General features: G+C 49.3%; 1 protein-coding gene across 2 annotated transcripts; it reads left to right on the top strand.

The window, feature by feature from the left end:
* The first annotated feature begins 466 nt into the window (after positions 1 to 466).
* On the top strand, positions 467 to 24,027 carry LOC110507000 (E3 ubiquitin-protein ligase arih1). Of its 2 annotated transcripts, none has more exons than XM_036981562.1 (14): positions 467 to 929; positions 1,988 to 2,055; positions 2,479 to 2,623; positions 3,234 to 3,326; positions 3,655 to 3,710; positions 6,135 to 6,201; positions 6,466 to 6,572; positions 6,839 to 6,881; positions 7,588 to 7,659; positions 7,962 to 8,092; positions 10,239 to 10,302; positions 20,496 to 20,756; positions 21,668 to 21,780; positions 22,620 to 24,027. In XM_036981562.1, the coding sequence occupies exons 1-14, from the start codon at positions 654 to 656 to the stop codon at positions 22,702 to 22,704; spliced, it is 1,581 nt and encodes a 526-aa protein (XP_036837457.1). In that variant the 5' UTR covers positions 467 to 653; the 3' UTR covers positions 22,705 to 24,027. The 2 variants fall into 2 exon arrangements, with proteins under 2 accessions (XP_036837457.1, XP_036837458.1); XM_036981563.1 differs by having other exon boundaries at positions 10,239 to 10,296; positions 22,620 to 22,725.

The raw sequence follows: 24,027 nt of genomic DNA, 5'->3' as shown, positions 1-24,027 counted from the left end.
AATGTTGTCTCATGCGCTTACATGTGATATAAAGTGATTGGCTACAGCACTACAATATGATACAAAACTAAATGTATTAAAACGACAATATATCCATTGATTGTAATGGGTATGCCAATACTGTATTTTTAGGGAGTAATGTGGCCATAGGATTATTGTGTCCATAGTACACAATGTCCTACACAGGAATATAAATAACCAATGTTTGTTGAATTATTTATCATGAAGGATTAGGCTAATTTAAAAGAAGGTCAAATTCACTAGAGAAAAAAACAACACAACGGTGAATGTCAGCCTTATATATATATATATATATATATATATATATGTAATCATTTGTTAAAACATTCCATTGCTGTCTTCAACAAATAAATATCAGTGATCTTTGATGAGTTTTGAAGTGTTTGTACATCTCTTGCCTGGACAATCCTTTCCTTATTTTATTTTTGACGTAACGCGTCGGTCCGTATGACGCCGCATCTCTTTGTTGGTCCAGCGGCAGCTGCGCTCATGTTGTTGTAGCTACTCTCTCTCCCTGGAAATATTTTTCTCTTTCGAAATATTTCGTCTCTTGTTTTCGTCGCGGCCTGTACACATCCTAGTATCTAGCGTTTGGTATCATACCTTGTCACAATATCAAGTTAAACCGAGTAATGGACTCAGACGAAGGGTACAATTATGAATTCGACGAGGAGGAAGAGGAATGCAGCGAAGACAGCGCCGAGGAGGATCCCGAAGACGACACCCTGGAAGTGGAGTTGGATGATCCTGTTGTGGCCGGTGGAGAACGAGATGAATGTGGGGAGACCGGAGGCAGTGGCCTAGGGCCCGGTCAAGACGAAGAGGATTATCGGTTCGAGGTTTTGACTGCTGAACAGATCCTTCAGCATATGGTCGAGTGTATCAGGGAGGTCAATGATGTCATCCAGGTGAGGTGAAGGAAAGGCCGAGGATGTTGGGTCTCGGTAGGCCGCAAATTGTAAAAACGTAAACAGCTAATTATTTACCGAGTTAGTTTACTGTCCATCACAAACAATCGTAGGTGACTGTAAGCCTCAACGTATGTTAGCCTGTTTGTTAGCTAACCTTACCTAACTAGTTACAAACTACCGTTAGTAACGTTACCTTAGTTTAGGTACTGTAGCTAAATTACTCCGACTTCCATTTCAACAAACTGTTACTGTAGCTAACCAGCTAACTAAATTAATGGTATCTGTCTGGTAGGTAAGCTGACAAAATGTTTTCTCTTTAGTTGAGTCAATTAAGGTTAGCTAACGAACCAATAACACATCATGTTATATCTCTTGAATGACTAGTGCGCCTGGTTCAACGAGATATAAGTGAGTTGTCAACTCTGCCAAGATGCTGACCCAACTAGCTACAGTAAGATGAAGTAAAAAAATAAATAATAATAACTATTAGACCCAGCCAGAAAAGCTAGCTAGTTTGGCTAGTCATCTGTGTCATTTGCCTACAACGTAGCTATTACAACACTGTCATCAACAGTATTTGTCTACTATCATGGCATCAAAATGGCGAAGTAGCTAACGTTACTGAGCTATTTAGTTTTTTGTTGAAATCCTATCAACCCCCCCTGTGTGTCCATAGTTTCACCTGGATTATCAACTAGCTCACTTTGCTATCTTTACTTTCCACTGTCTGGTTTTTTTGAGGCCTGTGCGCCTGAAACAACATGGCCGAACCTTGATTCCCACTTCTGTCAGCCACTGAGTTTGTCTGCAATGAATTGCAGATTTATTTTTAAATATATAAATCCTATTATTAGACACATTTTGAACAATAATAGCCTTATTTTGTCTGTGTAACTGACATGACCGTACTGCTAGTTACCGGTTAGTGTGTTATAATCCAATGCTAAATAGCTTGCTAGTTAAGTGGCTGTCTTTTAAACAAAGTTATGAAGCTTTCCCGGAGGCCATATAAATGTGTATTTTTGCCTCCTCATTTTTTTGTTACTCTTCTCTAGAACCCTGCAACGATAACAAGAATACTTCTTAGTCACTTCAATTGGGACAAAGAGAAACTGATGGAAAGGTTAGTCGTGACATTGGCTCTTGTATGATTTGTTGTAAAAAAACAGTGTAATCATCTTGGCTCTATTAGTGCCATCATTGTGTTAGGTTAGGTGGTCTGTTGAATGGCCATATGGTCTGGTATTAAATATGAATAGACAGCATTACACAAGGAAATTGAATTGATCAAATGAATTGTCTGTTTACCAATTTTACTGCAGGCCCTTTTTAATGCTCAGTTTGCACTATGTCCAATAGTTAAAAGTCCCGAGATCTGGCACAGGTTTCGCCTTTTTCTTGGTGCTCTAGTTTGGCTATGACCTATTGTCTTTCTATGTAACCGTTTGTTCTAGCATGACCTAAAGACCCTATTCTAGTGAATAATACACCAGCCAATTAAAGTAGCGTGTTTCCCAGCCAGTGATGACATGTCTTCTCTCACTAGATATTTTGATGGGAACCTTGACAAATTGTTCTCGGAATGCCATGTCATCAACCCCAGTAAGAAGTCGAGGACACGGCTGATGAACACGAGGTCCTCTGCTCAGGATCTTCCCTGTCAGATCTGCTACCTGAACTACCCAAACTCGGTCAGTACCCTACTCTGAAGGGAGAGATGCACAACTCCCTATCCGCTAGGCAGTAGTGTACATCTGAAAGGATCAGGACATGCCAAGTCAGATCTCCTACCTGAACTACCCAAACTCAGTTAGTCAGTATTATGAAGGGAGACACCCCCTAGCCTCTAACCCTTACCCCCTAGCCTCTAACCCTTACCCCCTAGCCTCTAACTCTTACCCCCTAGCCTCTAACTCTTACCCCCTAGCCTCTTACCCTTACCCCCTAGCCTCTTACCCTTACCCCCTAGCCTCATACCCATACCCCCTAGCCTCTTACCCCCTAGCCGCTAACCCTTACCCCCTAGCCGCTAACCCTTACCCCCTAGCCGCTAACCCTTACCCCCTAGCCGCTAACCCTTACCCCCTAGCCGCTAACCCTTACCCCCTAGCCTCTTACCCTTACTCCCTAGCCTCTTACCCGCTAACCCATACCCCCTAGCCTCTAACCCATACCCCCTAGCCTCTAACCCATACCCCCTAGCCTCTAACCCATACCCCCTAGCCTCTAACCCTTACCCCCAAGCCTCTTACCCTTACCCCCTAGCCTCTATGACTGAATCTTCATCTTCCTCTCCCACAGTACTTCACTGGCCTGGAGTGTGGACACAAGTTCTGCATGCAGTGTTGGGGTGACTACTTGACTACCAAAATCATTGAGGAGGGGATGGGACAGGTAAGCACCACAAACACCTTTTTTGTTTAACCAGAGAAAAGACCCTTACGGTAAGAAACCCTTGGTGGGCGGGGCCTGGCAAGAGGTCAGCAGGAAGTAGTCAAGAAGAAAGCAATGCAATAGCACAGACAAAACGTTAAAACAATGACCTTTGACCAAGCGCTTATTCATACATACATACATTCATACACACAGCATGTATGTATGTATCGTTACCATGGACTGTAAACTCTTATTCTCACTCAGGAAAAGCAATCATTGGACTTTTGTTGAGATGTGAAAAAATCTCACCATGTTTCCTTTCTCTTTCCTTAAAAAAAAAAAATAGACAATTTCCTGCCCGGCTCACAGCTGTGATATATTGGTGGACGACAACACAGTCATGTAAGTGTTACGTCTCTTTACATTCCACAGCAGGTAGACTAGCGGTTACAGCGTTGGGACAGTCACTGAAAGGTTGCTGGTTTCCAAATACCCGCGCCGTCAAGATGAACAATCTGTCTGTGCCCTTGAGCAAGACACTTAACCCCGATTTGCTCCAGGGGCTCCTTACTACTATGGAGGACCCTGTAAAAACCAACACATTTCACTGCATCTATCCGCTCTGTGACAGTAAAGCCTTTCATATTTATTATTATTATTAAGTTTCAGCATTACATACACGCTGCTAGTTCTACACGCTGCTAGTTCCTACACGCTGCTAGTTCTACACACTGCTAGTTCTACACGCTGCTAGTTCCTACACGCTGCTAGTTCTACACACTGCTAGTTCTACACACTGCTAGTTCTACACACTGCTAGTTCTACACACTGCTAGTTCTACACACTGCTAGTTCTACACACTGCTAGTTCTACACGCTGCTAGTTCCTACACGCTGCTAGTTCTACACACTGCTAGTTCTACACGCTGCTAGTTCCTACACGCTGCTAGTTCTACACGCTGCTAGTTCCTACACGCTGCTAGTTCTACATGCTGCTAGTTCTACACGCTGCTAGTTCCTACACGCTGCTAGTTCTACACGCTGCTAGTTCTACACGCTGCTAGTTATACACGCTGCTAGTTCTACACGCTGCTAGTTCTACACGCTGCTAGTTCTACACGCTGCTAGTTCTACATGCTGCTAGTTCTACACGCTGCTAGTTCTACACGCTGCTAGTTCCTACACGCTGCTAGTTCCTACACGCTGCTAGTTCCTACACGCTGCTAGTTCTACACGCTGCTAGTTCTACACGCTGCTAGTTCTACACGCTGCTAGTTCTACACGCTGCTAGTTCTACACGCTGCTAGTTCTGCACGCTGCTAGTTCTGCACGCTGCTAGTTCTACACGCTGCTAGTTCTACACGCTGCTAGTTCTACACGCTGCTAGTTCTACACGCTGCTAGTTCTACATGCTTGTTCTACAGCCTGCTAGTTCTACACCCTGCTAGTTCTACACGCTGCTAGTTCCTACACGCTGCTAGTTCTACACGCTGCTAGTTCCTACACGCTGCTAGTTCCTACACGCTGCTAGTTCCTGCTAGTTCCTACACGCTGCTAGTTCTACACGCTGCTAGTTCCTACACGCTGCTAGTTCCTACACGCTGCTTGTTCCTACACGCTGCTAGTTCCTACACGCTGCTAGTTCCTACACGCTGCTAGTTCCTACACGCTGCTAGTTCCTACACGCTGCTAGTTCCTACATGCTGCTAGTTCTACACGCTGCTAGTTCCTACACGCTGCTAGTTCCTACACGCTGCTAGTTCCTACACGCTGCTAGTTCTACACGCTGCTAGTTCTACACGCTGCTAGTTCCTACACGCTGCTAGTTCCTACACGCTGCTTGTTCCTACACGCTGCTAGTTCTGCACGCTGCTAGTTCTGCACGCTGCTAGTTCTGCACGCTGCTAGTTCTACACGCTGCTAGTTCCTACACGCTGCTAGTTCCTACACGCTGCTTGTTCCTACACGCTGCTAGTTCTGCACGCTGCTAGTTCTACACGCTGCTAGTTCCTACACGCTGCTAGTTCCTACACGCTGCTAGTTCCTACACGCTGCTTGTTCCTACACGCTGCTAGTTCTGCACGCTGCTAGTTCTGCACGCTGCTAGTTCTGCACGCTGCTAGTTCTGCACGCTGCTAGTTCCTACACGCTGCTAGTTCCTACACGCTGCTAGTTCCTACACGCTGCTAGTTCTGCACGCTGCTAGTTCTGCACGCTGCTAGTTCTGCACGCTGCTAGTTCCTACACGCTGCTAGTTCCTACACGCTGCTAGTTCTACACGCTGCTAGTTCTACACGCTGCTAGTTCTACACGCTGCTAGTTCCTACACGCTGCTAGTTCTACACACTGCTAGTTCTACACGCTGCTAGTTCTACACGCTGCTAGTTCTGCACGCTGCTAGTTCCTACACGCTGCTAGTTCCTACACGCTGCTAGTTCCTACACGCTGCTAGTTCCTACACGCTGCTAGTTCCTACACGCTGCTAGTTCCTACACGCTGCTAGTTCCTACACGCTGCTAGTTCCTACACGCTGCTAGTTCTGCACGCTGCTAGTTCCTGCACGCTGCTAGTTCCTACACGCTGCTAGTTCCTACACGCTGCTTGTTCCTACACGCTGCTAGTTCTGCACGCTGCTAGTTCCTGCACGCTGCTAGTTCTACATGCTGCTAGTTCTACATGCTGCTAGTTCCTACACGCTGCTTGTTCTACACGTGAGAGTTGAAGATGTAGAGTAGCAGATGAGTTTTTATAAATCACATTTTTTTTGTATTTGTTCAAATCCACTATATTTTAATTATAATTTGAAAACCACAATATTTTCCTATAGGAGACTGATCACAGAGTCCAAGGTGAAGTTGAAGTACCAACACTTGATTACCAATAGTTTTGTAGAGGTAAGCTGTGTAATGTTCTTCATTGATTTTATATATATATATATATATATACACACACACACACAGCATCTTGTACTTAATATGTAGATGTCTGTACTCTAAAATACAATGTAGCCATTTTCCATGTAAGCCTAGCTGTGAGAATATTGAATCTGTTCTTCAGATGTTAGATAATCTTGCTTGTTTGGGAGAAGAGGAGGATCGGCATGTAATTCCTTCTGCTTTTGTATCCCACTTCTTATGTTCCTGTCCTCTCGTCCTCAGTGCAATCGGCTGTTAAAATGGTGCCCGGCGCCAGACTGTCATCACGTAGTCAAAGTCCAGTACCCAGATGCTAAGCCTGTGAGATGCACATGTGGCCGGCAGTTCTGGTAAGAGACAAGCCATACTGTGACTTAGATTCCCTGCTTATTGGTTTTGTTTTTTTGTTGTATATCACACGTTCTCTGGCATGTAAAAGACCATCTTACCACTAATACTCACACAGAAGACGTCTTGATTTTATTCACACACTGTTCTCAAAAACGCATGACGATATCTCCTGCAGTTGTCACACAAATGGAATCCTATAATTAAAAAAAGTTATTGATTTTAATGGTTACATGTGGATCTTTATTTCAACCCAATTCATTTGCAGCTTCAATTGTGGCGAGAACTGGCATGATCCCGTCAAGTGTAAGGTATGTCACAACGGAGTCTAAATTCAACCCTCCCTGTCAGTGGTAATGTAATAGTGGTCAGACGCAGTCCACAAAAACAACTCTAACCCTTACCCCATATACATTTCATGTACTGTAGATCTGATAGGATAGGTGTTGGTAGCTTCACCTTGTCCCCTGACAGGATAGGTGGTGGTAGCTTCACCTTGTCCCCTGACAGGATAGGTGGTGGTAGCTTCACCTTGTCCCCTGACAGGATAGGTGGTGGTAGCTTCACCTTGTCCCCTGACAGGATAGGTGGTGGTAGCTTCACCTTGTCCCCTGACAGGATAGGTGGTGGTAGCTTCACCTTGTCCCCTGACAGGATAGGTGGTGGTAGCTTCACCTTGTCCCCTGACAGGATAGGTGGTGGTAGCTTCACCTTGTCCCCTGACAGGATAGGTGGTGGTAGCGTCACCTTGTCCCCTGACAGGATAGGTGGTGGTAGCTTCACCTTGTCCCCTACCAGGATAGGTAGAATGGTCACCATATTGCTTATCCTTTCAGTTCTCCACTAGTGACGATGGGTTGGTTCTAGACTGGGCCCTAGTCTACACATTCATGCTTAGTGGTAAAGTGTGCTTGGGACAGAGGTCCCCTGACATTAACATAGTTATACTGTAATATAGTTAGTTATCTTGGTGACTTTGAACTTGTTGTATTGAATCTCTTTGTTGTAATCTTTCAGTGGTTGAGGAAATGGATCAAGAAGTGTGACGATGACAGCGAGACGTCTAACTGGATCGCAGCCAATACAAGGGTATTTAAAAAGGCTTTAGCTCTAAATACAATCCTGGTCTGTTTTTTTTTATGGATCACTTGTGTGTCCTTCCCACGAAACCAGGTAGATTTGTATAGATCTCTTTAAGCATTTTTAGGACTGCTTTCCCCCAGACACAGATTACGCCCTATACCTGGACTAAAAAAGCATTCTCTGTGGATATTCTAGGCTTAATCTGTGTCAGGGAAACTGGCTCTTACATGTTGCTCTATAGTGCTGCCGCTGTGCGAACGATGGACTGTTACTGAGCCCCCATCTCTGCTTGGCCATCTGTCCCTCAGGAGTGCCCCAAATGCCACGTGACCATTGAGAAGGACGGCGGCTGCAACCACATGGTGTGTCGGAACCAGAGCTGCAAGGCAGAGTTCTGCTGGGTCTGCCTGGGGCCCTGGGAACCACACGGCTCTGCCTGGTGGGTGGGTGGGGGATCTACCTCCTACTGACTAGTGCTATTTTACTGGAAGTCTATGGGTATCTGGGCGGCAGGGTAGCCTAGTGGTTAGAGTGTTGGACTAGTAACCGGAAGGTTGCAAGTTCAAATCCCAGAGCTGACATGGTACAAATCTTTCGTTCTGCCCCTAAACAGGCAGTTCAGGGGCAGAGGCATTGAAAATAAGAATTTGTTCTTAACTGACTTGCCTAGTTAAATAAAGGTTAAAAAAATAATAATAATCTGCTAGCATGCTAGTAAGATACCCATAGACTTGCAGTCATTGTGCTAATGCTAGTTAGCATTGGCTCGTGAAACTACCTCTAACTTCCTTCATACTGGCCACAGAAACATAAAAAGGGTATCGGTGAGTTCATCTGACTCTGGGGGGGGAAGTTGATGAATGACCTCACTGCCAACATTCAGAAGTATCCCTTTTAGATTCCATTATTGTCCTTCTGCTTTATCACAACACCCCAGAAAGACACATACAGGTTGGAGCGGGGGGGGGGGGCAGCCTTACTTGGGCAGCTGTGGAGCAGGTGTTGTTGTGGTGGGGGGGGGGGGGGTTAGGTGCCCTGATCAAGGCCTCGGCGGCAGGTGAAGGCGTCTAGGACTTGTTGCTAGCACCTCTCCTGGTTATTAAAAGCTCACTTCCGGACAGATTTTCTGTCAGACCCGGGATTCAAACTTGCATCCCTCCGGTTGCTGTCGGTCTTTGTTGTTGCTGTAATAATGAAGGACGCTACAACTACACTGCTCAAAAAAATAAAGGGAACACTAAAATAACACATCCTAGATCTGAATGAATGAAATATTCTTATTAAATACTTTTTTCTTAACATAGTTGAATGTGCTGACAACAAAATCACACAAAAATGATCAATGGAAATCAAATTTATGAACCCATGGAGGTCTGGATTTGGAGTCACACTCAAAATTAAAGTGGAAAACCACACTACAGGCTGATCCAACTTTGATGTAATGTCCTTAAAACAAGTCAAAATGGGGCTCAGTAGTGTGTGTGGCCTCCAGCCACATGAGGTCTAGCATTGTCTTGCGTTAGGAGGAACCCAGGGCCAACCACACCAGAATATGGTCTCACAAGGGGTCTGAGGATCTCATCTCGGTACCTAATGGCAGTCAGGCGAGCACATGGAGGGCTGTGCGGCCCCCCAAAGAAATGCCACCCCACACCATGACTGACCCACCGCCAAACCGGTCATGCTGGAGGATGTTGCAGGCAGCAGAACGTTCTCCACGGCGTCTCCAGACTCTCACATCTGTCACGTGCTCAGTATGAACCTGCTTTCATCTGTGAAGATGAAAGCAGGGTGCCAGTGGCGAATTTGCCAATCTTGGTGTTCTCTGGCAAATGCCAAATGTCCTGCACGGTGTTGGGCTGTAAGCACAACCCCCACCTGTGGACGTCGGGCCCTCATACCACCATCATGGAGTCTGTTTCTGATCGTTTGAGCAGACACATGCACATTTGTGGCCTGCTGGAGGTCATTTTGCAGGGCTCCGGCAGTGCTCCTCCTGCTCCTCCTTGCACAAAGGCGGAGGTAGCGGTCCTGCTGCTGGGTTGTTGCCCTCCTACGGCCTCCTCTACGTCTCCTGATGTACTGGCCTGTCTCCTGGTAGCACCTCCATGCTCTGGACACTACGCTGACAGACACAGCAAACCTTGCCACAGCTCGCATTGATGAGGTGCACTACCTGAGCCACTTGTGTGGGTTATAGACTCCGTCTCATGCTACCACTAGAGTGAAAGCACCGCCAGCATTCAAAAGTGACCAAAACATCAGCCAGGAAGCATAGGAACTGAGAAGTGGTCTGTGGTCACCACCTGCAGAACCCCTCCTTTATTGGGGGTGTCGTGCTAATTGCCTATAATTTCCACCTGTTGTCTATTCCATTTGCACAACAGCATGTGAAGTGTATTGTCAATCAGTGTTGCTTCGTAAGTGGACAGTTTGATTTGACAGAAGTGTGATTGACTTGGAGTTACATTGTGTTGTTTAAGTGTTCCCTTTATTTTTTTGAGCAGTGTATATTGGGACTAAAATGTTTTTTGTTTTTTGTTTTTTTCTCCTCTCACTAATTCCTAGCTCTGTGTTTATTGTAGGTACAACTGCAACCGCTACAATGAGGATGATGCCAAGGCAGCGAGGGACGCCCAAGAGGTAACAGTGAGTCATGGTGTCTTTAGTGTTCCTCACTGTAGACTAGAATCACAACACAGTCCTGGTCTTTGTTGACCATCATGTATAATGACATATTTCCTCATTCCCACAACAGTTCAGTGATGGTGTAGTGGTGGCTATGCTAGTGACGGTGTAGTGGTGGCTATGCTAGTGGTGGTATACTAGTGGTGGCTATGCTAGTGGTGGCTATGCTAGTGGTGGTGTAGTGGTGGCTATGCTAGTGGTGGCTATGCTAGTGATGGTGTAGTGGTGGCTATGATAGTGACGGTGTACTAGTGGTGGCTATGCTAGTGGTGGTGTACTAGTGGTGGCTATGCTAGTGGTGGTGTACTAGTGGTGGCTATGCTAGTGGCGGTGTGGTGGTGGCTATGCTAGTGGCGGTGTAGTGGTGGCTATGCTAGTGGTGGTGTAGTGGTGGCTATGCTAGTGGTGGTGTACTAGTGGTGGCTATGCTAGTGGCGGTGTAGTGGTGGCTATGCTAGTGGTGGTGTAGTGGTGGCTATGCTAGTGGCGGTGTAGTGGTGGCTATGCTAGTGGCGGTGTAGTGGTGGCTATGCTAGTGGTGGTGTAGTGGTGGCTATGCTAGTGGTGGTGTAGTGGTGGCTATGCTAGTGGCGGTGTAGTGGTGGCTATGCTAGTGGCGGTGTAGTGGTGGCTATGCTAGTGGCGGTGTAGTGGTGGCTATGCTAGTGGCGGTGTAGTGGTGGCTATGATAGTGGCGGTGTAGTGGTGGCTATGCTAGTGGTGGCTATGCTAGTGGCGGTGTAGTGGTGGCTATGATAGTGACGGTGTAGTGGTGGCTATGCTAGTGGTGGCTATGCTAGTGGCGGTGTAGTGGTGGCTATGATAGTGGCGGTGTAGTGGAGGCTATGCTAGTGGCGGTGTAGTGGTGGCTATGATAGTGGCGGTGTAGTGGTGGCTATGCTAGTGGTGGCTATGCTAGTGGCGGTGTAGTGGTGGCTATGATAGTGGCGGTGTAGTGGTGGCTATGGTAGTGGCGGTGTAGTGGTGGCTATGCTAGTGGTGGCTATGATAGTGACGGTGTAGTGGTGGCTATGATAGTGGCGGTGTAGTGGTGGCTATGATAGTGGCGGTGTAGTGGTGGCTATGCTAGTGGTGGCTATGCTAGTGGCGGTGTAGTGGTGGCTATGATAGTGACGGTGTAGTGGTGGCTATGCTAGTGGTGGCTATGCTAGTGGCGGTGTAGTGGTGGCTATGATAGTGGTGGCTATGCTAGTGGAGGCTATGCTAGTGGCGGTGTAGTGGTGGCTATGATAGTGGCGGTGTAGTGGAGGCTATGCTAGTGGTGGCTATGCTAGTGCAGGTGCAGTGGTGGCTATGCTAGTGACGGTGTAGTGGAGGCTATGCTAGTGGTGGTGTAGTGGAGGTGTAGTGGAGGCTATGCTAGTGGCGGTGTAGTGGTGGCTATGCTAGTGGCGGTGTAGTGGTGGCTATGCTAGTGACGGTGTAGTGGAGGCTATGCTAGTGGTGGTGTAGTGGAGGTGTAGTGGTGGCTATGCTAGTGGCGGTGTAGTGGTGGCTATGCTATTGGCGGTGTAGTGGTGGCTATGCTAGTGACGGTGTAGTGGTGGCTATGCTAGTGGCGGTGTAGTGGTGGCTATGCTAGTGGCGGTGTAGTGGTGGCTATGCTAGTGGCGGTGTAGTGGTGGCTATGCTAGTGACGGTGTAGTGGTGGCTATGCTAGTGACGGTGTAGTGGTGGCTATGCTAGTGACGGTGTAGTGGTGGCTATGCTAGTGACGGTGTAGTGGAGGCTATGCTAGTGGTGGTGTAGTGGAGGTGTAGTGGAGGCTATGCTAGTGGCGGTGTAGTGGTGGCTATGCTAGTGGCGGTGTAGTGGTGGCTATGCTAGTGGTGGTGTAGTGGAGGTGTAGTGGAGGCTATGCTAGTGGTGGTGTAGTGGAGGCTATGCTAGTGGTGGTGTAGTGGAGGTGTAGTGGAGGCTATGCTAGTGGTGGTGTAGTGGTGGCTATGCTAGTGACGGTGTAGTGGTGGCTATGCTAGTGGCGGTGTAGTGGTGGCTATGCTAGTGACGGTGTAGTGGTGGCTATGCTAGTGACGGTGTAGTGGTGGCTATGCTAGTGGCGGTGTAGTGGTGGCTATGCTAGTGGCGGTGTAGTGGTGGCTATGCTAGTGGCGGTGTAGTGGTGGCTATGCTAGTGACGGTGTAGTGGTGGCTATGCTAGTGACGGTGTAGTGGTGGCTATGCTAGTGACGGTGTAGTGGTGGCTATGCTAGTGACGGTGTAGTGGTGGCTATGATAGTGGCGGTGTAGTGGTGGCTATGCTAGTGGTGGCTATGCTAGTGGCGGTGTAGTGGTGGCTATGCTAGTGGCGGTGTAGTGGTGGCTATGCTAGTGGCGGTGTAGTGGTGGCTATGCTAGTGACGGTGTAGTGGTGGCTATGCTAGTGGCGGTGTAGTGGTGGCTATGCTAGTGGCGGTGTAGTGGTGGCTATGCTAGTGGCGGTGTAGTGGTGGCTATGCTAGTGGCGGTGTAGTGGTGGCTATGCTAGTGGCGGTGTAGTGGTGGCTATGCTAGTGGCGGTGTAGTGGTGGCTATGCTAGTGGCGGTGTAGTGGTGGCTATGCTAGTGACGGTGTAGTGGTGGCTATGCTAGTGAAGGTGTAGTGGAGGCTATGCTAGTGGCGGTGTAGTGGTGGCTATGCTAGTGGTGGTGTAGTGGAGGTGTAGTGGAGGCTATGCTAGTGGCGGTGTAGTGGTGGCTATGCTAGTGGTGGTGTAGTGGAGGCTATGCTAGTGGTGGCTATGCTAGTGGAGGTGTAGTGGTGGCTATGCTAGTGACGGTGTAGTGGAGGCTATGCTAGTGGTGGTGTAGTGGAGGTGTAGTGGAGGCTATGCTAGTGGCGGTGTAGTGGTGGCTATGCTAGTGGCGGTGTAGTGGTGGCTATGCTAGTGACGGTGTAGTGGAGGCTATGCTAGTGGTGGTGTAGTGGAGGTGTAGTGGTGGCTATGCTAGTGGCGGTGTAGTGGTGGCTATGCTAGTGGTGGTGTAGTGGAGGTGTAGTGGAGGCTATGCTAGTGGCGGTGTAGTGGAGGCTATGCTAGTGGCGGTGTAGTGGTGGCTATGCTAGTGACGGTGTAGTGGTGGCTATGCTAGTGGCGGTGTAGTGGTGGCTATGCTATTGACGGTGTAGTGGTGGCTAAGCTAGTGGCGGTGTAGGGTTGGCTATGCTAGTGGCGGTGTAGTGGTGGCTATGCTAGTGACGGTGTAGTGGTGGCTATGCTAGTGGCGGTGTAGTGGTGGCTATGCTAGTGGCGGTGTAGTGGTGGCTATGCTAGTGACGGTGTAGTGGTGGCTATGCTAGTGGCGGTGTAGTGGTGGCTATGCTAGTGACGGTGTAGTGGTGGCTATGATAGTGGCGGTGTAGTGGTGGCTATGCTAGTGACGGTGTAGTGGTGGCTATGCTAGTGGTGGTGTAGTGGTGGCTATGCTAGTGGCGGCGTAGTGGTGGCTATGCTAGTGGCGGTGTAGTGGTGGCTATGCTAGTGGTGGCTATGCTAGTGGCGGTGTAGTGGTGGCTATGCTAGTGGCGGTGCAGTGGTGGCTATGCTAGTGGCGGTGTAGTGGTGGCTATGCTAGTGGCGGTGTAGTGGTGGCTATGCTAGTGACGGTGTAGTGGTGGCTATGCTAGTGGCGGTGTAGTGGTGGCTATGCTAGTGGCGGTGTAGTGGTGGCTATGCTAGTGGTGGTGTAGTGGAGGCTATGCTAGTGATGGTGTAGTGGTGGCTATGCTAGTGATGGTGTACTTAAGCAATAAGGCCAGAGTGGGTGTGGTATATGGCTAATATACCACGGCTAGGGACTGTCCATAAGCATAATGCAAGCGAGTGCCTGGACACAGCCCTTAGCTGTGGTATATTGGCACTATACCTCACCCCCCGAGGTGCCTTATTGCTATTATAAACTGGTCACCAACGTAATTAGAGCAGTAAAAATAAATGTTTTGTCATACCCGTGGTATACCACGGCTGTCAGCCAATCAGCATTCAGGGCTCAAACCACCCAGTTTATAATGGTGGTTATGCTTGTTATGGGGTACTGGTGGTTATGCCTGTTATGGGGTACTGGTGGTTATGGGGTACTGGTGGTTATGCCTGTTATGGGGTACTGGTGGTTATGCCTGTTATGGGGTACTGGTGGTTATGCCTGTTATGGGGTACTGGTGGTTATGGGGTACTGGTGGTTATGCCTGTTATGGGGTACTGGTGGTGGTTGTACTAGTGGGGGGATTGTGCTCGTGGGGGGGGATTGTGCTCGTGGGGGGGGTTGTGCTAGTGGGGGGGTTGTACTAGTGGGGGGGTTGTGCTAGTGGTTATACTAGTGGGGGGGTTGTGCTAGTGGGGGGGTTCTGCTAGTGGTTGTGCTAGTGGGGGGGTTGTGCTAGTGGGGGGGTTGTGCTAGTGGGGGGGTTGTACTAGTGGGGGGGTTGTGCTAGTGGTTATACTAGTGGGGGGTTGTGCTAGTGGGGGGGTTCTGCTAGTGGTTATACTAGTGGGGGTGTTGTGCTAGTGGGGGGGTTGTGCTAGTGGTTATACTAGTGGGGGGGGGTTGTACTAGTGGGGGGGGGGTTGTGCTAGTGGTTATACTAGTGGGGGGGTTGTGCTAGTGGTTATACTAGTGGGGGGGTTGTGCTAGTGGTTATACTAGTGGGGGGGTTGTGCTAGTGGTTATACTAGTGGGGGGGTTGTGCTAGTGGTTATACTAGTGGGGGGTGGGCTAGTGGTTATACTAGTGGGGGGTGGGCTAGTGGTTACACTAGTGGGGGGGGGTTGTGCTAGTGTTTATACTAGTGGGGGGTGGGCTAGTGGTTATACTAGTGGGGGGGTTGTGCTAGTGGGGGGGTTGTGCTAGTGGTTATACTAGTGGGGGGGTTGTGCTAGTGGGGGGGTTCTGCTAGTGGTTATACTAGTGGGGGGGTTGTGCTAGTGGGGGGGTTGTAGTGGGGGGGATGTGCTAGTGGTTATACTAGTGGGGGGGTTGTGCTAGTGGGGGGGTTCTGCTAGTGGTTATACTAGTGGGGGGGGGGGGGGGGTTGTGCTAGTGGTTATACTAGTGGGGGGGGGGGGGCTAGTGGTTATACTAGTGGTGGGTGTGCTAGTGGTGGGTGGGTGGGCTAGTGGAGGGTGGGTGTGCTAGTGGTGGGTGGGTGGGCTAGTGGTGGGGGGGGTGGGCTAGTGGTTATACTAGTGGTGGGTGGGTGGGTGTGCTAGTGGTGGGTGGGTGGGCTAGTGGTGGGTGGGTGGGCTAGTGGTGGGGGGTGGGCTAGTGGTTATACTAGTGGTGGGTGGGTGGGCTAGTGGTGGGTGGATGGGCTAGTGGTGGGTGGGTGGGTGGGCTAGTGGTGGGTGGGTGGGCTAGTGGGGGGGTTGTGCTAGTGGGGGGGTTGTGCTAGTGGTTATACTAGTGGGGGGTTGTGCTAGTGGGGGGGTTCTGCTAGTGGTTATACTAGTGGGGGTGTTGTGCTAGTGGGGGGGTTGTGCTAGTGGTTATACTAGTGGGGGGGTTGTGCTAGTGGTTATACTAGTGGGGGGGGGTTGTGCTAGTGGTTATACTAGTGGGGGGGGGGTGGGCTAGTGGTTATACTAGTGGGGGGGTTGTGCTAGTGGGGGGGTTGTGCTAGTGGTTATACTAGTGGGGGGGTTGTGCTAGTGGGGGGGTTGTGCTAGTGGTTATACTAGTGGGGGGGTTGTGCTAGTGGTTATACTAGTGGGGGGGTTGTGCTAGTGGTTATACTAGTGGGGGGTGGGCTAGTGGTTATACTAGTGGGGGGTGGGCTAGTAGTTACACTAGTGGGGGGGGGGATTGTGCTAGTGTTTATACTAGTGGGGGGGTGGGCTAGTGGGGGGGTTGTGCTAGTGGGGGGGTTGTGCTAGTGGTTATACTAGTGGGGGGGTTGTGCTAGTGGGGGGGTTCTGCTAGATGTTATACTAGTGGGGGGGGTTGTAGTGGGGGGGTTGTGCTAGTGGTTATACTAGTGGGGGGGTTGTGCTAGTGGGGGGGTTCTGCTAGTGGTTATACTAGTGGGGGGGGGGTTGTGCTAGTGGTTATACTAGTGGGGGGGTTGTGCTAGTGGGGGGGTTGTGCTAGTGGGGGGGTGGGCTATTGGGGGGGGGTGGGATCGGTTGGGATGGTGTTCTTCGGCTTGCAAGCCTCCCTCTTTTCCCTCCAAACATAACGATGGTCATTATGTCCAAACAGTTCTATTTTTGTTTCATCAGACCAGAGGACATTTCTCCAAAAAGTATGATCTTTGTCCCCATGTGCAGTTGCAAACCGTAGTCTGGCTTTTTTTATGGTGGCGATTTTGGAGCAGTGGCTTCTTCCTTGCTGAGCGGCCTTTCAGATTATGTCGATATAGGACTCGTTTTACTGTGGATATAGATACTTTTGTACCTGTTTCTTCCAGCATCTTCACAAGGTCCTTTGCTTTTGTTCTGGGATTGATTTGCATGTTTCGCACCGAAGTACGTTCATCTCTAGGAGACGGAACGCGTCTCCTTCCTGAGCAGAATGATGGCTGAGTGGGCCCATGGTGTTTATACTTGCGTACTATTGTTTGTACAGATGAACGTGGCACCTTAAGGCGTTTGAAAATTGCTCCCAAGGATGAACCAGACTTGTAGAGGTCTAGAATTTTTTTCTGAGGTCTTGGCTGATTTATTTTTATTTTCCCATGATGGGCTAGTGGGCTAGTGGTTATACTAGTGGGGGGGTTGTGCTAGTGGGGGGGTTGTGCTAGTGGTTATACTAGTGGGGGGTTGTGCTAGTGGGGGGGTTCTGCTAGTGGTTATACTAGTGGGGGTGTTGTGCTAGTGGGGGGGTTGTGCTAGTGGTTATACTAGTGTGGGGGGGGGTTGTGCTAGTGGTTATACTAGTTGGGGGGTTGTGCTAGTGGTTATACTAGTGGGGGGGTTGTGCTAGTGGTTATACTAGTGGGGGGTGGGCTAGTGGTTATACTAGTGGGGGGTGGGCTAGTGGTTACACTAGTGGGGGGGGGGGTTGTGCTAGTGTTTATACTAGTGGGGGGTGGGCTAGTGGTTATACTAGTGGGGGGGTTGTGCTAGTGGGGGGGGTTGTGCTAGTGGTTATACTAGTGGGGGGGTTGTGCTAGTGGGGGGGTTCTGCTAGTGGTTATACTAGTGGGGGGGTTGTGCTAGTGGGGGGGTTGTAGTGGGGGGGTTGTGCTAGTGGTTATACTAGTGGGGGGGTTGTGCTAGTGGGGGGGTTCTGCTAGTGGTTATACTAGTGGGGGGGGGGTTGTGCTAGTGGTTATACTAGTGGGGGGGTTGTGCTAGTGGGGGGGGGGGGGGCTAGTGGTTATACTAATGGGGGGGTGGGCTAGTGGTTATACTAGTGGGGGGGTGGGCTAGTGGTTATACTAGTGGGTGGGGGGGGGGCTAGTGGTTATACTAGTGGTGGGTGTGCTAGTGGTGGGTGGGTGGGCTAGTGGAGGGTGGGTGTGCTAGTGGTGGGTGGGTGGGCTAGTGGTGGGGGGGGTGGGCTAGTGGTTATACTAGTGGTGGGTGGGTGGGTGTGCTAGTGGTGGGTGGGTGGGCTAGTGGTGGGTGGGTGGGCTAGTGGTGGGGGGTGGGCTAGTGGTTATACTAGTGGTGGGTGGGTGGGCTAGTGGTGGGTGGATGGGCTAGTGGTGGGTGGGTGGGTGGGTGGGTGGGCTAGTGGTGGGTGGGTGGGCTAGTGGGGGGGGTTGTGCTAGTGGGGGGGTTGTGCTAGTGGTTATACTAGTGGGGGGTTGTGCTAGTGGGGGGGTTCTGCTAGTGGTTATACTAGTGGGGGTGTTGTGCTAGTGGGGGGGTTGTGCTAGTGGTTATACTAGTGGGGGGGTTGTGCTAGTGGTTATACTAGTGGGGGGGGGGTTGTGCTAGTGGTTATACTAGTGGGGGGGGGTTGTGCTAGTGGTTATACTAGTGGGGGGTTGTGCTAGTGGTTATACTAGTGGGGGGGTTGTGCTAGTGGTTATACTAGTGGGGGGGTTGTGCTAGTGGTTATACTAGTGGGGGGTGGGCTAGTGGTTATACTAGTGGGGGGTGGGCTAGTGGTTACACTAGTGGGGGGGGGGTTGTGCTAGTGTTTATACTAGTGGGGGGGTGGGCTAGTGGTTATACTAGTGGGGGGGTTGTGCTAGTGGGGGGGTTGTGCTAGTGGTTATACTAGTGGGGGGGTTGTGCTAGTGGGGGGGTTCTGCTAGTGGTTATACTAGTGGGGGGGTTGTAGTGGGGGGGTTGTGCTAGTGGTTATACTAGTGGGGGGGTTGTGCTAGTGGGGGGGTTCTGCTAGTGGGGGGGTTCTGCTAGTGGTTATACTAGTGGGGGGGGGGTTGTGCTAGTGGTTATACTAGTGGGGGGGTTGTGCTAGTGGGGGGGTTGTGCTAGTGGGGGGGTGGGCTATTGGGGGGGGGGGTGGGATCGGTTGGGATGGTGTTCTTCGGCTTGCAAGCCTCCCTCTTTTCCCTCCAAACATAACGATGGTCATTATGTCCAAACAGTTCTATTTTTGTTTCATCAGACCAGAGGACATTTCTCCAAAAAGTATGATCTTTGTCCCCATGTGCAGTTGCAAACCGTAGTCTGGCTTTTTTTATGGTGGCGATTGTGGAGCAGTGGCTTCTTCCTTGCTGAGCGGCCTTTCAGGTTATGTCGATATAGGACTCGTTTTACTGTGGCTATAGATACTTTTGTACCTGTTTCTTCCAGCATCTTCACAAGGTCCTTTGCTTTTGTTCTGGGATTGATTTGCATGTTTCGCACCGAAGTACGTTCATCTCTAGGAGACAGAACGCGTCTCCTTCCTGAGCAGAATGATGGCTGAGTGGGCCCATGGTGTTTATACTTGCGTACTATTGTTTGTACAGATGAACGTGGCACCTTAAGGCGTTTGAAAATTGCTCCCAAGGATGAACCAGACTTGTAGAGGTCTAGAATTTTTTTCTGAGGTCTTGGCTGATTTATTTTTATTTTCCCATGATGTCAAGCAAAGAAGCACTGAGTTTGAAGGTCGGCCTTGAAATACATCCACAGGTACACCTCCAATTGACTCAAATTATGTCAATTAGCCTATCAGAAGCTTCTAAAGCCGGGACATCATTTTCTGGAATTTTCCAAGCTGTTTAAAGGCACAATCAACTTAGTGTATGTAAACTTGGGTGGGTGGGTGGGTGGGAGTGCTGCTAGTGGTGTGTGGGTGGGTGGGTGTGCTGCTAGTGGTGGGTGGGTGGGTGGGTGTGCTGCTAGTGGTGGGTGGGTGTGCTGCTAGTGGTGGGTGGGTGTGCTGCTAGTGGTGGTGGGTGGGTGTGCTACTAGTGGTGGTGGGTTGGTGTGCTACTAGTTGTGGTGGGTGGGTGTGCTACTAGTTGTGGTGGGTTGGTGTGCTACTAGTTGTGGTGGTGGGTGTGCTGCTAGTGGTGGGTGGGTGTGCTGCTAGTGGTGGTGGGTGGGTGTGCTACTAGTGGTGGTGGGTTGGTGTGCTACTAGTTGTGGTGGTGGGTGTGCTGCTAGTGGTGGGTGGGTGTGCTGCTAGTGGTGGGTGGGTGTGCTGCTAATGGTGGTGGGTGGGTGTGCTGCTAAAGGTGGGTGGGTGTGCTGCTAAAGGTGGGTGGGTGTGCTGCTAGTGGTGGTGGGTGGGTGGGTGTGCTGCTAGTGGTGGGTGGGTGTGCTGCTAGTGGTGGGTGGGTGTTCTGCTAGTGGTGGTGGGTGGGTGTGCTGCTAGTGGTGGTGGGTGGGTGGGTGGGTGGTCAGTGCTGCTAGTGGTGGTGGGTGGGTGTGCTGCTAGTGGTGGTGGGTGGGTGTGCTGCTAGTGGTGGTGGGTGGGTGTGCTGCTAGTGGTGGGTGGGTGTGCTGCTAGTGGTGGTGGGTGGGTGGGTGTGCTGCTAGTGGTGGTGGGTGGGTGGGTGTGCTGCTAGTGGTGGGTGTGCTACTAGTGGTGGGTGGGTGTGCTGCTAGTGGTGGTGGGTGGGTGTGCTGCTAGTGGTGGGTGTACTGCTAGTGGTTGGTGGGTGTGCTGCTAGTGGTGGGTGGGTGGGTGTGCTGCTAGTTCTATAATGATAAACATATTCACCCAGGCTTGATGATTGTTCTAATTTTAAGAGCCAGGCGTTGTCCCTCCTCCTCCTCCTCCTCCAGCGGTCCAGGGCAGCCCTGCAGAGGTACCTGTTCTACTGCAACCGTTACATGAACCACATGCAGTCGCTGCGCTTCGAGCACAAGCTGTACGCCGGGGTCAAGGCCAAGATGGAGGAGATGCAGCATCACAACATGTCCTGGATCGAGGTGCAGTTCCTGAAGAAGGCCGTGGACGTGCTGTGTCAGTGTCGCTCCACACTCATGTTCACCTACGTCTTCGCCTTCTACCTCAAGAAGAACAACCAGTCCATCATCTTTGAGGTAACTTTTCACAGCCAAAGTCCTAACCCTTCTACCCAAACCCTTCTACCTGAAAAAGAACAACCAGTCCCATCTTTGAGGTGAGGGAGGGTAGAGAAGGGAGGGAAGGGAGGGGGGGGTAGGGAAGGGAGGGGGGGTAGAGAAGGGAGGGAAGGGAGGTGGGGTAGAGAAGGGAGAGGGGGGGGTAGAGAAGGGAGAGGGGGGGGTAGAGAAGGGAGAGGGGGGGTAGAGAAGGGAGAGGGGGGGGTAGAGAAGGGAGAGGGGGGGGTAGAGAAGGGAGAGGGGGGGGGTAGAGAAGGGAGAGGGGGGGGGGTAGAGAAGGGAGAGGGGGGGGGTAGAGAAGGGAGAGGGGGGGGGTAGAGAAGGGAGAGGGGGGGGTGGAGAGGGGGGGGGGGGGGGGTAGAGAAGGGAGAGGGGGGGGGTAGAGACGGGAGAGGGGGGGGTAGAGAAGGGAGAGGGGGGGTAGAGAAGGGAGAGGGGGGGGGGGGGGTAGAGAAGGGAGAGGGGGGGTAGAGAAGGGAGGATGGGTAGAGAAGGGAGGGAGGGTAGAGAAGGGAGGGCTACAAGTCAAGGTCTCCTCTCTAAAGTAGTGGCCCTATACTATACACTGAGTTTACGAAACCCAGCAGCGTTGCAGTTCTTGACACACTCAAACCGGTGCGCATGGCACCTACTACCATACCCCGTTCAAAGGCACTTAAATATTTAGTATTTCTCATTCACACTCAATTGCACACATACACACAATCCATGTCTCAGGTCTTAAAAATCCTTCTTTAACCTGACTCCTCCCCTTCATCTACACTGACAATCTTACGCCTGGTCAGCCTGTCACAGAAAGAGCAGGTGTTCTTAATGTTTTGTTAATTCAGTGTATATGCTATGACTGAACCCAAGCGGTCCTCTTTTAGAACAATCAGGCTGACTTGGAGAACGCTACGGAGGTTCTGTCTGGATATCTGGAGCGGGACATCTCCCAGGACTCTCTGCAGGACATCAAACAGAAAGTACAGGACAAGTACAGGTGAGTTCTATACCTGGTATAGATGTCTTTATTATGACAGGAAGTACAGCTGAGTTCAATACCTGGTATAGATGTCTTTTATTATGACAGGAAGTACAGGTGAGTTCTATACCTGGTATAGATGTCTTTATTATGACAGGAAGTACAGGTGAGTTCTATACCTGGTATAGATGTCTTTATTATGACATGAAGTACAGGTGAGTTCTATACCTGGTATAGATGTCTTTATTATGACAGGAAGTACAGGTGAGTTCTATACCTGGTATAGATGTCTTTATTATGACAGGAAGTACAGCTGAGTTCTATACCTGCTATAGATGTCTTTATTATGACAGGAAGTACAGGTGAGTTCAATACCTGGTATAGATGTCTTTTATTATGACAGGAAGTACAGGTGAGTTCTATACCTGGTATAGATGTCTTTATTATGACAGGAAGTACAGGTGAGTTCAATACCTGGTATAGATGTCTTTATTATGACAGGAAGTACAGGTGAGTTCTATACCTGGTATAGATGTCTTTATTATGACAGGAAGTACAGCTGAGTTCTATACCTGCTATAGATGTCTTTATTATGACAGGAAGTACAGCTGAGTTCTATACCTGGTATAGATGTCTTTATTATGACAGGAAGTACAGCTGAGTTCTATACCTGCTATAGATGTCTTTATTATGACAGGAAGTATAGATGTCTTTATGATGACAGGAAGTACAGCTGAGTTCAATACCTGGTATAGATGTCTTTATTATGACAGGAAGTACAGCTGAGTTCTATAGAAGTCATTTTTAAAATGAGCCTTCCTCTCCTCCTCACCTGTTTCCTGTTTCCTGTCCTCCAGATACTGTGAGAGTCGGCGTCGGGTGCTGCTGCAACATGTGCACGAGGGCTATGAGAAGGACCTCTGGGAATACATAGAAGATTAAGGATAGACTCTTTACTAAAAAGAAAAAACCTCTACAGACTAGAGCGCTGATGCAATGCCACGGGGCAGGTTGTTGCTGATCTTCCCAATATTGCATTTTTTTTTCTCCTCCTCTTGGGTTTTGTTTAATGGAAAAGTTTAAAATAAATTATATCAAAATAATAAAATAAAAAAAAGTAGAATATTTCTAACATTAATCGTACAACAGTATTGTTTGTAGCAGATTGGATTGTGAGGACAAAAAAAAAAGAACTCCTCCCCCCCCCCCCCGCTTCTCTCAATTGGTCATTGGTCACTATAGTAACATCATCACCTCCCCCACTGTTCAGTTCTCCAGTGATGTATTTTATTTGTTTACTTTTTAAAGTACCCTTGTGTGGGACATGGGTTTGTGTTCAACACAGTCCAACTGTTCAAGCCATGTTGATTAAAATGTGGTCAGATGACATGTAGGGTTTTTTGAATGTTGATTTTGCTGATTGTAAGGTGCTGAACCATGTGGGTTGAACCATGGGGGGAGTGCAGGAAAAAGGAACCGTGTTTTTCAGTTTGTAAATAACACATATGCATGGAACAGCAAGGCCGTTTTCTTTCATTTGTCTTTTCTTTTGTTGTTTTGAAAAATATTTATTATTTTTTTTTCTTCTTTTCAAATATTCAAATATAGTTGCTGTGTAGAAGACAAGTTCGCTCCTGCTTTAAAAGAAAATGTTTTCTTTGTGAGGTTTTTTTTAGAAGCTGTGTAGCTTCACCCAGGAGGACAAGGAAAGAAACAGTTTGAACGAGCGATGAAACTCTGACCGGGTTGCGGTAGCTTTTTGAAAGCAATTCTGACAAAAAACAAAATCCCCCTAAAAAGGATAGCATGAGGTGAGAGAATGAGACTAAAGAACAAACCATCTTCTTCTTCTTTTTAACAGCACGCCAGACTGTAGTTCAGGTAATACATTGATTTATTCATAGTTGGAATTGAACCTTGCAACCTTCAGAGGTTATCAGCTAATTGCACCTGAGGGGGTTTTGAGAAAGGAACAGAGAATGACTCCACTGTGTCCTAAGTGGCTCCATATTCTCTATATAGTACACTATGGGGCCCTGGTCAATAGTAATGCATTATATAGGGAATAGAGTGCCGTTTGGGATGAAGGTAATGTCCTGTTTGTTCTAACCCCCCTCCTTCCCTCTTGTTCTTCCATCACCACCCCTCCTGTTTCTCCTTAGAAGTTGTAATTTCCAGATAACACACTACCAACTGTTTCATGAGAGCCAAATTGAGTGACATTCACTCATAAAAAAAATAAACAAATGTATTTCTTTTTTCAGA

This window comes from Oncorhynchus mykiss, chromosome 6 (genome assembly GCF_013265735.2).
Source record: "Oncorhynchus mykiss isolate Arlee chromosome 6, USDA_OmykA_1.1, whole genome shotgun sequence".
NCBI classification, from domain to species: domain Eukaryota; kingdom Metazoa; phylum Chordata; class Actinopteri; order Salmoniformes; family Salmonidae; genus Oncorhynchus; species Oncorhynchus mykiss.
Note: the sequence above shows the minus strand (reverse complement) of the source record. Positions and strands in the feature narration are given on the sequence as shown.